This window comes from Egretta garzetta, unplaced genomic scaffold (genome assembly GCF_000687185.1).
Source record: "Egretta garzetta isolate BGI_Z169 unplaced genomic scaffold, ASM68718v1 scaffold547, whole genome shotgun sequence".
Classification (NCBI taxonomy): Eukaryota; Metazoa; Chordata; class Aves; order Pelecaniformes; family Ardeidae; genus Egretta; species Egretta garzetta.
Window position 1 is genome coordinate 210,598 of NW_009260174.1, and position 11,818 is coordinate 222,415.

The window sequence follows — 11,818 nt, forward strand, 5'->3', positions numbered from 1 at the left end:
TGCTAGTATTTGTACTCTGCATAGTCTTTAAGCATTTACCACTCTATATACAGGGAAGACTCTATCATAGTGCAAGACTGTAGATTTCCCTTAAATTTATTGTTTTCTTGCTTGAACTTACTACTATTAACTAGCTGATGTTATAAAAAATATTGAATGGTGTTATTAACACACATAGATAAAAATAATTACTGAAAAAGCAGAAGCATTCAAAATGCATTGGCAAATTTACAACAGTTAATGTGAATACATTCATTCATGTAAACTTTTCTTTTTAAGCAAGGACTATGGAGCTAAATCTTAATTTAGAACACTTCACAATCTTAATAATTAATAGAATAATACTAAGAAATAGTCTGTCGCTATATAAGAGTATTTCTTGAGTAAGAAAATGTTGTCACTTTTCATTTGGAAACACTAAGACAATTGAGACTGTTCATTAGAACTCACTGGCATTTCTCACTTCCTCACTCAAGCTTAATTACTTACAGACACAGACACAGACACACAAAAAGTTACTTTCAAGGCCTGCTGATTTGGTCCACTCATCCAAGCTGGTTTTCCTCTGATCCTCAGGCGCAGCAGAAAGATAGGTAATAAATGCAGCTGCTAACTGAGCTCTTTTAGGCAATGTAGCCAGTTCATCTGTTATCTCTGACACCTTCAAGAAAACAAAAGTACAAAATGTGTAGGTGTATTGCAAACAAAAACTATGTTAATATTTCTCATCAGGTACTAAAAAGTCAGAATTAAATTTACCTCCATTGAGAATACAGTTCAGACAGCCTCTTTTCTTGCATTTCAGGTATCTATACCTAGCTAACCCACAGCAACACACACATTAAAGTATGGGAAGAATTCTTTTTAGCTCTGGGCTAGAGCATGGACAGACATTTCTGAGAATTTATCTACTAAAAATCTGTGAATCTGACGAACAGTTCACCTTGTCCCTTATAAGCAACTGGGTAAATAATATTATAATAAGAAATGTAAGAAATGCATAACCCTAGTCACAGTCAGCTAGTGAGTACCACTTACAATATGTACAAAGATACTAAATACTATATGTATCTACTATACTTAAAAATGTGATTCATTGCAGACTTACATGATAAAATACATTTCTCATACATCTTCAAATAATTTATCTGCATTACATCACCTCTGCTTTGAAATGTTCCAGTACTTTGGAGAAAAACAGAGTGTATCAAAATAATATGACTGTCATAACCATAGAATCATTCAGGTTGGAAAAGACCTTTAAGATCATCAGGTGCATATGTTAACCTAACACTGCCATCCCACCACTAAACCATGTCCCTAAGAATCAGTTTGAAAGTACTGTCACTTTTTTACTTTAATCAAACTAACATTAAAAAAAAAAGAGCTGATACACAAACAAAAAAGCAACTTTTTATTACTTCCTTCTTACTTCAAAGGGAGATGAAAACTGCTTTTTCACCATCCTCAATATGGGATGAGCTCCTGACTAAAATATCTGCCAGTTTGGTCTACACCATACCATTAACAGATAGTCTGAACTTTCCAGAGACGGGGGCAATGTACCAGAGTGAAAAACTGTGAGGAATGACTTCTAGAACTATTTAAACTCTAGGGTTCAAATATACCCAATCCTTACTATAGCAGATGGAACAGCTGTAAAGCTACTTTCAGAGGAAAATCTTCAATTTCTTTCCATTATGCTGTTCAACCTTCAAGAAGGATTCATCTGCCTTAACTTTGGTTCTTCAAAATGCAGGCATCTAGTCTAACTAATCGTTTAGGTGTCAATGGAGAGACAAGACCATGCCCATGCAATGCTAGAGGCTTGGGGAAGAGTGGCTGGAAAGATACCTGGCAGGAAAGGACCTGGGGGTGCTGGGTGACAGCCAGCTGAATAGGTACCAGCAGTGTGCCCAGAAGGCCAAAAAGGCCAACAGCATCCTGGTTTAGTGGTGGGATGGCAGGGTTAGGTTAACAGTTGGACTTGATGATCTTAAAGGTCTTTTCCAACCTAAACGATTCTATGATTCTGTGATTCTCGCAGCAGGGCAATTTTTTTCCATTTTAAGATACCCAAGAAAGCTTGGTAATGCTTTCTGGAGGTGACACCTATTTTCAGTGTGTATGTATCTTGAAATTTTACTTTCTGTTTCAGACTAAAGAAGGACCTGTGTGTCCAAAGACTTGCCAGTTTCTCCCATATATATCATCTGAACAGATGAGATATGCTCACTTTCTCTGCTTTAGAAGCAGAAGAGTTTCAAATGTGTAAGTGAAGACTTCCAAAGCAACCCATAATTTTGGGTAGGTCTACATTCGCATTACCAACATCAATGCCATAAAGGAGATATGTTTTACAACTGTAATTGTTAAATGCTTTCCCAAAATCTGTCCCTTTTGATTGTATCTCAGCTTGGAGGGTCCAACTGCTGACATGTTTGGCCATCGTAACAATTACGCTATTATTGTGATTGAAAAACGTCAAAGAACATTGTATGTTCTATATTAAATACTGGGGCTTTTTTACACATTTTGTGCTATATGATATAGGTAAGGTAACTTGTACAGTGAAGTAAAAGGAAGTTTCAGAAGGAAGAAAAGCTTTTATTTCTAATGAGAAATCAAATAAATGTATACTTAGGAGACATACAGAATGGCAATAACTCACATTCTCCAAACAGTGCAAAAATCGATTTTCAAATTATCAGCTATAAAATGTATTCAGTGAAAATTTTCACTAACCTGGGTGCTCCATCTTTTGTGTTCCCTGTCAAGTTGATTTATCAGTACCTCTGCAGCTTTCAATGTTTTCTGAGCTTTACTTAGTTCTGCTTCAAGTTTTGCTGCTTCTGTTGTTCTACTCTGGAACCTGCAAAACAACTACTGTTTGTAATTGCTATCATGAACTACTAAACTTATGAACAGTTATTTTCAAGGCAGTTTAATTGGCTGAACTTGTCATTAATTCTTCCCTTATTGTTCATGAAGAACACAAGTACAATTCTTTTTTATACCTTCTGCTTACAACTGGCAGATGAGGTCATTAGACTTTAACAAAATTTAGATAGATGCACAGGTGAGATTTAAATACACCTTTGCAATATAGACTACAACATCTGAAAAATCATTCCTTCTTCTACTTAAAGAGCCTGACTTGATTTTAGTAATTGTGTTAAGTTTTGTTCTGCACCTAGTCAGGACAATAGAAGGCTCAACGCCATACTATACATTTGTAACTTTATGATAAATTTAATCTATGAAACCTTTAAAGGAGAATATTGCTAATTCACACTGATGACCCCAGTTCAATCCACACTACTCTATTTTGTAAACTACTATGAAATAATAACATGCCCCAAACAATAGGCAAGGTTTAGGTATTATTTTGTAATGTTAAATATCTAATTAGCTTAATTAATATTTAATTGAAATTATGCCTTTTATAATCCACATCTTAAAATTAATATATTTAACTGTAATATATAGCATATAGTTAGTCTAAGACATCACTAAATAGCTGAATGACAAGAAGAACTCTCCCTTTTTTTTTTTTTGCAACTACAAAACATGACTTTTAGTAATATGCACATATATCAGGTTGTAAAGATTCTCCTATAGAAATAGAACTGCCTTTATTCAAGCTGTGATCAGTAGAAGTCTTGTACAGGAAAGTTTTGAAAGTCCTAAGGGTACATTAAAATCCTCTTAGATTTAACTGTGGGAGACATACTGCTTATCTTTGACATCTACACTGTCTACACTGAAGGCTTCCAACACAGTAGTGAGAAGCAGGTACTTCTAAGGAGCATTTAATCTCATTAATGAGATGAACTGTATTCTAACAGTATTTATTTATCTCCACTGAGTGTATAGATAGCCTAATTATTGCTACTTCTGATGTAAACAGCTTGCAGAGCAGGGAGTTACATTTGGTTAGATAAATTTAATTATTCATACTGTAAAATCATCAATGCTTTTATTTATATCTTGAAATAAACAAACCCAACTTACTTATCTTTCAGGTCTGATACTTTTTGACCAACAGAGTTCAGAAGATCTTCTAACTTCTGTTTTCTGTCTTTAGTTTTCTTGAGATTACTACAAAAATGTTAACATTTATTTTAAGACTATGGAAAAACTATTTTTAAGATTAAAAGAAAAAAAAGAGTAAATGTAACAGAAAAGTCATTTACACAGAGATAATTCAGAGACAGTTCTTTCTTGTGATTTATATTAACAAAAATCTGTTTTCACACGTAAAAGTTTTGAATACTTCTCATCACATAGCTTTAAAAATGGAAACCAAATGCCCCATTCAATGTATTCTTAAAGATCAGAACAAATTCTTCCAATACAGAATTTTAAGACCTGGCAAAACAATGAATATAGATTACTCAGGTTATGGATGGTCATAAGACTATGTCATATCTTTTTGATCCTAAGGAAAAACTGATTATGCTTGGTACGTGAATGAAAAAAGAGGAACTACGTATCTCACAAAATAGCATGGGTTTCACTGACAGAATACATTTTAAGCATATCTCTGATGTTCATTTCTTCCTGACACATTTCAGCTGAGACAGGTAACTTGTGATTGGCCAAAAAATATCCAAGGTATAGCTTCCAGGAACAACAAAATATTGCATGCTTACTTTTTCTGTCTCAACACGAGCTTTTCATTACCCGTTTCTTATATCTCTCAGTTCCTCCTTGGCAGCTTCAGTTTCACCCATCACCATTGCAATTAAGAACATTTATTTTGTAATAGTGTCTGACTTACGCTTCCAAGCCAGCCTTTTCTTTTTCCAAAGGCTGAATCCGTTCTAGGACATGGGAATACTGGACATTGGCATTCACCCAAGCCGCTAATGGAGCGGCTGCAGCACTGGCTCGTTTAGCATTCTGAAAAAAATCAGTAACAGTTACAAGGAAGTCCTTGAAGTATAATGTAGATGAGGTAAACACAGGATAAATAACTGCAACGGATTTACGGGTTATCAACTTAAATATGCCAATTAGCCAGCTCCTCTACTGAACTAATCTTTTAAATTGTTACTAAGACATTATATTGTAGGCCATCAATCTGTGTAAAAATAATAATGGGTATCCTTACAACTATGAAGCTTCACTGAAGTTAAGAAATTTTAAATTAATGCATAATTTATCAGTGTATTCCTTCTCCGGGAACTACAACTTCCCTCTTAAAAATAAGGAAGTAGTATTTAAGAATTCTTTTTTATAGCTACCGCCAAATCAATTCTCAAAGATCACATTTAACCATCATTAGTCACCCCTTTTTTAATTAAGTGTACTGTTAAGACTTACTGCTACCAGGAGGCCAGAAGGAGCCAGTTACAATTCCTTGATCTGAGTTCTAATTTACACCAGTGGCAACAATCTCTGAGGACTTTGACTCTGTAATGACTTCTCATACCACCATGCCTCAGTCACCAACAAAATTCTCACTGTTAGAGGCAGTACACGACAGAATAATCTCTGCTACGCTTTTATGTCTTTATACTGACAAATTCTGTAAGCAGAATTCATCACTTTTTCTCTAATTTAAGTTCATTCTAAAGATTATATTGGTAAGTCAGATAATAATTTCTTTTTTTTCCTTTTTCTTTTTTGTCTGTTTTCATTTTATGTAATGCAATCAGGAATTACCTTTGGATCGAAAGATGTTCTGTTTTTAGAAAGAAGTTCTTCGACACTCTCTCGTATTTCTTTTGGAATATTACGGGCATCAAAGGTTGCTATGTCCTCCCTCACACCTCTTTTGGCCAAGAAACTATAAAAAAAAAAAAAAAAAAAAAAAAAAAAAAAAAAAAAAAAAAAAAAAAAAAAAAAAAAAAAAAAAAAAAAATCAAATAACTAAGTAAAGAAGAAACAAATGCTAAAGAGGTTATTTCCCTCTGAAACCAAAGAATTCTGCACACACGTTATTCCTGAATGTAACAGAAAGCATTTCATATTGTAAATTACCATTTAAGTTTAAAGCTTAAATAAAACCCTCACCTCTTCATGCTCACCCATGACGTATCAAAAATCCCCATCAGCCGTAAAACTCCTTCTAGTATGTCTCTGATTATGTCAGGGGGCATCCGTAGTGACCGGATTTCTGACAAAGACTCTGGCTTTATATTTCCAACTGCTAATTTAGCTTCATTAATCAGTGGCTTAAAACATAAAAACACATTGAAAAAAGAGATGAGGATACAAGAAACCAATCATTTGCCATTTCAGTTTTCATACAATTTCTTGTTCTCTTTACATATTTTATTACTTACCCAACTGCCATTGATGCATATTCATGTGCATAAGTTATTTAAAAATTGTCATGTGTTTATTAAGTGATAGTAAATATATTTCCATATAAAACAGCATATTACAATCCTGACATTCCCTAACTTTTCATTCAGCACCTTAATTCATAAACATTATATAGATATCAGTATTAAATGTGTTTGTTTGCTCCCTCATTGCTTAGAAGTTCATTGTGATACAGGTATGTTTTAATAATGATGCTAATTACTGTTCATAGGCATGCCTGAGGATATCTTTGTAAAGATATGTAGAAGTACAGGTCACAAAAGTTTTCTTTTTTCAGTAGCTAAACAAATCCAGACAGCCTTTGCCCTTATCAACAAAACAACAAAATGATAAGAAAACAGAAGAAAGTTAAAGAAAGTGAAAGATTATCATTAAAGACTGTGCACATGTTGTACATCCTGTGTTTTTATTAGAGACCACAGAAAGGGATTTACTCTAATCCTGTAGTTCTTTCAACACAAGGATATGATTCCTTGGCACTTGTGTTATTTAAAAAGAAAAAAAAAAGTTGCTGTATTTTTCCCTTATTCTTTAGTACAATTTTAAAATTAATTAGATGAAAAATACAGACTAAAAGCAATGACTGAACACACGTAACTCCCAAAAAACCTGATGTCTAATGCCTGTAAGGTCACTTGAACAAGCAGTTTGCTGAAGTGCCGTTAGGGTATATAATTTTCAGAATAATAATTGGATATTATCTCTCATTAAACTATTTCCATATAGCTGACAGTACCAAGCCCTATGATATTACCAGCTTAAGCAAGGCGCAGTAATGTAGTTCATCTATATAAGATATTAGTAATTGAAAAACATTCCATAAAATCTGCAGAACCCAGCTGTAGATCACGGCAGCATAGAAATAGCAACCGGAAGTAAGATTTGGCCTGAAAATATTTTCTATAATTAAGATCTAATAGAATAAAAATATCAAAATGACAATCTACATCCTGCAAATAGAATAGTTTTCTGATGCATAAAAATTCTAATATCAAAATAATTTAGAGCAAAAATTAAGAAATTAAGGTATAAATTTTGCAGAACCATTTTGCATGGCAGGACTTGAGTAAGTCAAATAAAATCAGACTACAAAATATTACTTTTCCTTATCAGCTCTTACCTGAACCTCTTTTAGTTCATCTTCAATTTTTCTTTTTCTTTCTTCTATTTCTGAAGCTTCTTCTGCTATCCGGTGTTTTATTTTTTCCATTTCTGTTTTTTGCTCACTAGCACTCTGTTAAAAAAAAAAAAAAGAATAGCTTTAGTTTTCAAATTTACACAGACTTTATTCCTTTCAGTCTCTTATTCCTTTTAGTCTTGATGATAATATAATTTGCGTAATACCAATAACAATAAAATATTTAAGACTATTTGATACTAAGCAGGTTAATTCAAAAAAATGCATAAGTGTTGGGCTTAAGCTTGTATTTATGTAACTAAATTATATAGAATAAACATACTTTGCTTTTACTGTGTGTCCTCTTTTTTTAGCACAGACAGGATTTGTACCTCTATTTTTGAGACTCACTATGACCTTTTTTCTCCTTGACTCCATTCCTTATAAAAATGTTAGTCCTCCTCTAAAAGGATAAGAGCGACAGCCCCTGTAACATTCTTATTACATTTGAAAGTAATATCTCCCTGCCATTGTCTTTGTAGCTGCTCACATTCCTATTTCTTTCATGACACCATTAAAACTCTCCTTTTCCATAATGTTCATAAAAGCAGAGTTGTGTTGGAATTACAGCCTATTAGCGAAAAAATACTAATACATTATTTACTTGTAAATTTGCACCCATCTGTCTGTAAGCATACCTGTCTGATGTCCTACACATATATTGTAAACTGTTTGGGTTTACATGTTCTTTTTACCTGGATTTGTACTATGCCCTCCATACAGTAGGCAGTAGCTATTAGCTACCTCCAGGACTCCTAAGCACTTCAGTACAAAAATAAATACCTAATATATAAAAGTAAAAAAGAACCTGACATATCCTGAAGTTAACAACAACAACAACAAAAACCAAACAGGGACTATCAATACCAGTTACAAAGCAAATAATTGAGGATAAATGCATAAAAGACTAATATGCTAGGCTCAGTTCACCTAAAAGATGCAAGACAACAAAGCCCAGAGTTTACATTTTTATGTATATTCCAGTATATAATACATTATTATACCCAGCAACTGTTGAGCTGAGTTGAATTTGTAGCAGAAGGTAAGAGCTGTATATAAGCAGAGAAAACCTTGAGATTAATAATAATCTTTCTGCGCATTTAACCCAATCTATAGACCAGCATGTCATTGAATATTACATTCAAATCCATAAAACATTAACTATATAAAACTAGCTTAGACACCTCATACAAATGTACATGTCCTGAATGATAGCTCTGAATAAGAAAACCTTAAAATTCAGATGTAGGTCAAAAGCCTTGGTCTGAAAGAAGATTAAAAGAGTCTGTGTGTATTAGAGACCTCTCTCTTACATAAACTAGAACATTTGAAGTGACATTAAAATGTTAGAGGGCACCTATACTTTAAGCTAATCTAAATAATCAGAATTCTACTGTAATTTTTCTGATGTCAGTGGGCCTATCAGGTTTCATTGCTTTTGCCTATTCTTTGATTTTGTCCTACAGTGTAACATGCACTACCCACACAACCTGTAATTCTACTGGATAACAGCAGACAGATTTAAAACAGAAATCAGGGAAAATGGCATAATAATTTTTTTGAGGGCAGCAGTGAACACACCAAGCCAATTGTCATTAATCAAATTCATGTACAGTAGGCAGATAGAGGCTAAATGTATTAAATTGCCAACAGAAGTAGAATTCAAAAAATAGGAAGTAATGCACATTTAAAGCACTATAAACCAAATGGTTTGAAAGAGCAGGCATCTACTTTACTGCATACAGAGCATGTCTTTGTCATTGAGCTTCTCCATTTAAGTTTGCTTCAGACTGATCAGGCTAAACCAGTGACAAAATAAACAGTGCGGTGACAGTAGATTCATTATGGCTTATCCTACATTTATGATTTCTGGAAATATGAATGTAGAGGTCTATTTTCTGCACAGTTATTTTACTTAAGTGAGAAAACACTACTAAAGACAATTACCTCCTCAAAAACCAGAAGGTCTACCTCTGAGCTGAATAAAACTTCAATGAATGGTGAGCACAGAGGTATTATTTGACCTTCTTTGAGGTTAAGTTCAGAGGACTGGACCTCATGAAATACATACGTTCTAATAGAACATATGTTCTAATAGTCCACAAATCTAATTTGTCGTATTTGTTACTTAAAATAGTGCTACTTGTCAATATTTTATTGAAAGTTCCTCTCTGTAATAAACATAAAATGGATCAGTTTGCATTTATTATTTAACTGACTGAGTAGGAAGATCATAGAATCATAGAATGTTTTGGGTTGGAAGGGACCCCTAGAGGTCATCTAGTCCAACCCCCCTGCAGTGAGCAGGGACACCGCTAACTCGATCAGGTTGGTCAGACCAGGCTGGATGGTTAGATGGGGCTCTGAGCAACCTGATTCTATGATTCTATAATTAGGAGGTTCTAGAAAGCTTTCAGACTAAACTACAGCAGTAACTCAAGGGACATTTTGTGGACATTTGTAGACATTTTATGGGCATTTCATGGACATTTTACAGGGGTGGTCCATAGACTAAGGGAATGATATCTGTGTATATATCAAAGGAAGGGGAGTGGTGGTTAATGAGGATGTATTGGATAGTGTGGGACCTGAGCATGATGTAAATGATATGGAGTAAGGGGTGGAGAATGTGCTGGTTTTGACTGGTGCAAATCTTGCATAGCTCTCCTCCTACTCAATCAGTTAAAATATGATTTAAATTACATAATCTGCTGTCCTGTTGCAAGTTTATTCCAGCCTCAGGGCTCATGCATTCCCTTAGGCAAATTCTTGTAAAAGCATCAGGTTTTGTAACCCTTAAAAAGAATACAAAGCACAGGCAGTTACGGAGACCAAAACCAGAAAAACATCTCTTTTTTTTTTTTTTTCCCCCTTTTGATGTGATCACATACAACACCTGCATAGATACTGTTATTTCTTGAAGGGCAGCATCAGCCTCATCCTGCTTTGTTTTGAGTAAAATACTTTGTTCTCCAGCTTTTCTGTTCAGTTCATCTACCAGGGCTTTAGCTTCATTCAGCTTCGAAACACCTGCCTATAAAAGTTTGTAAGAAGCAGTTATTTAGCAATTAATTTTAAACAGATTTAAATGAAGGTTGATTACAAATAGTATGCACAATCTTAGAGTGATGTAGACTAAGATTCTTAACTTTTTATGTTCCACATTTTCTTGATATTATTTACATTTTCTTAGTATTACTTAACCCAAAAATGAGATTTGACACTTCTAGATGTGTGACTGTAAGATCTATTACTACATTAGAAAGCTGAAAATGAAATTCCCAAAATAACAAACTTTTAATGGAACAGCATCTAGTACATAATCTTTTTCTCATTAATTCAATAGCATTTCAGTTAACTGATACCGACTCCATATAATTATCTCTCCTCCAAAAGCAAATCTACAAAAATTAAACAAGTTGAAACAAACTAGAATATCCTATTCCTACATATTTGTACATTCTCTAAAGAACACAGATGTACATGAAGCAAAGCCTCAGTTATGTTTAAGATTAATTGTTTTCTTTACTCACACTTTCTAAATTATTTACTCCCTGGTAACCAGATAATAGAATTATTTCAGGATAGATTTGAAAAAAAAATTACCTGGAAGATGTTTTGATTTAGGATGCACATCTCTAATTTTCATGTAAATGATTACTTTTATTTAACCAGAGCATTTAACAAGTAAATGAGTGCTTGTATCAAACAAACTACAGCTACTTTCTAAATAAATAAAAAAGCAATTTCTATCATTACAAACATAAATCTTCTTAAATTGCTTACTACAGTGATGGAAAAATATTAGTAGGCAGAATAAAAAAACACCATAGACTACAAGGCAAGGAAGTAATTTGGTTTTGACAGATGCTTTAAGAAGAAATACAGCTTTGTGAGTGTGGTTTCAGAATAGCAGTAAGGGTCACTGGGAAAAGGATCTGAAAGAGAAAGGAGATGAGTAAAGACAAAAGTGACATGTCCTAAAGGATCATACAGATCTTTCCAGACATATACTGGGGACGGGTTGGAGAGGGAAGGATATATGACTGGAAAGATACAAATGGGTTTCAAAAATAAGCATGTTACGCATACAGAACAGGAAGTTGCTGTAGAGATATAAAGAAAGGGATGGAATATGGAGCTACCTGGGGAAAATTTATACAAGCAGAGGCAGGACTTAAACTGATAGAAAGATGATGGGTTGTTTGCAACACAATTCCAATACATATAGGTGAAAAGTGCTTTCAAGTACTTTTTACTCTTCCAAGAAAATATACCCAGTCCAACACATTCTTGAGGAAAAAT

General features: G+C 33.8%; 1 protein-coding gene across 1 annotated transcript in view; it reads right to left on the minus strand.

Moving 5' to 3' along the window:
• Positions 1-11,818, minus strand: part of DYNC2H1 (dynein cytoplasmic 2 heavy chain 1) — a 169,281-nt gene that overhangs the window by 98,743 nt on the left and 58,720 nt on the right. The window contains exons 55-62 of the mRNA XM_009641758.2: positions 10,410-10,547; positions 7,457-7,570; positions 6,022-6,182; positions 5,671-5,794; positions 4,784-4,905; positions 4,015-4,101; positions 2,746-2,872; positions 520-661 (exon numbers count right to left, since the gene is read on the minus strand). Coding sequence (XP_009640053.1) covers positions 520-661; positions 2,746-2,872; positions 4,015-4,101; positions 4,784-4,905; positions 5,671-5,794; positions 6,022-6,182; positions 7,457-7,570; positions 10,410-10,547 — 1,015 coding nt within the window. The remainder of the gene's footprint in view (positions 1-519; positions 662-2,745; positions 2,873-4,014; positions 4,102-4,783; positions 4,906-5,670; positions 5,795-6,021; positions 6,183-7,456; positions 7,571-10,409; positions 10,548-11,818) is intronic.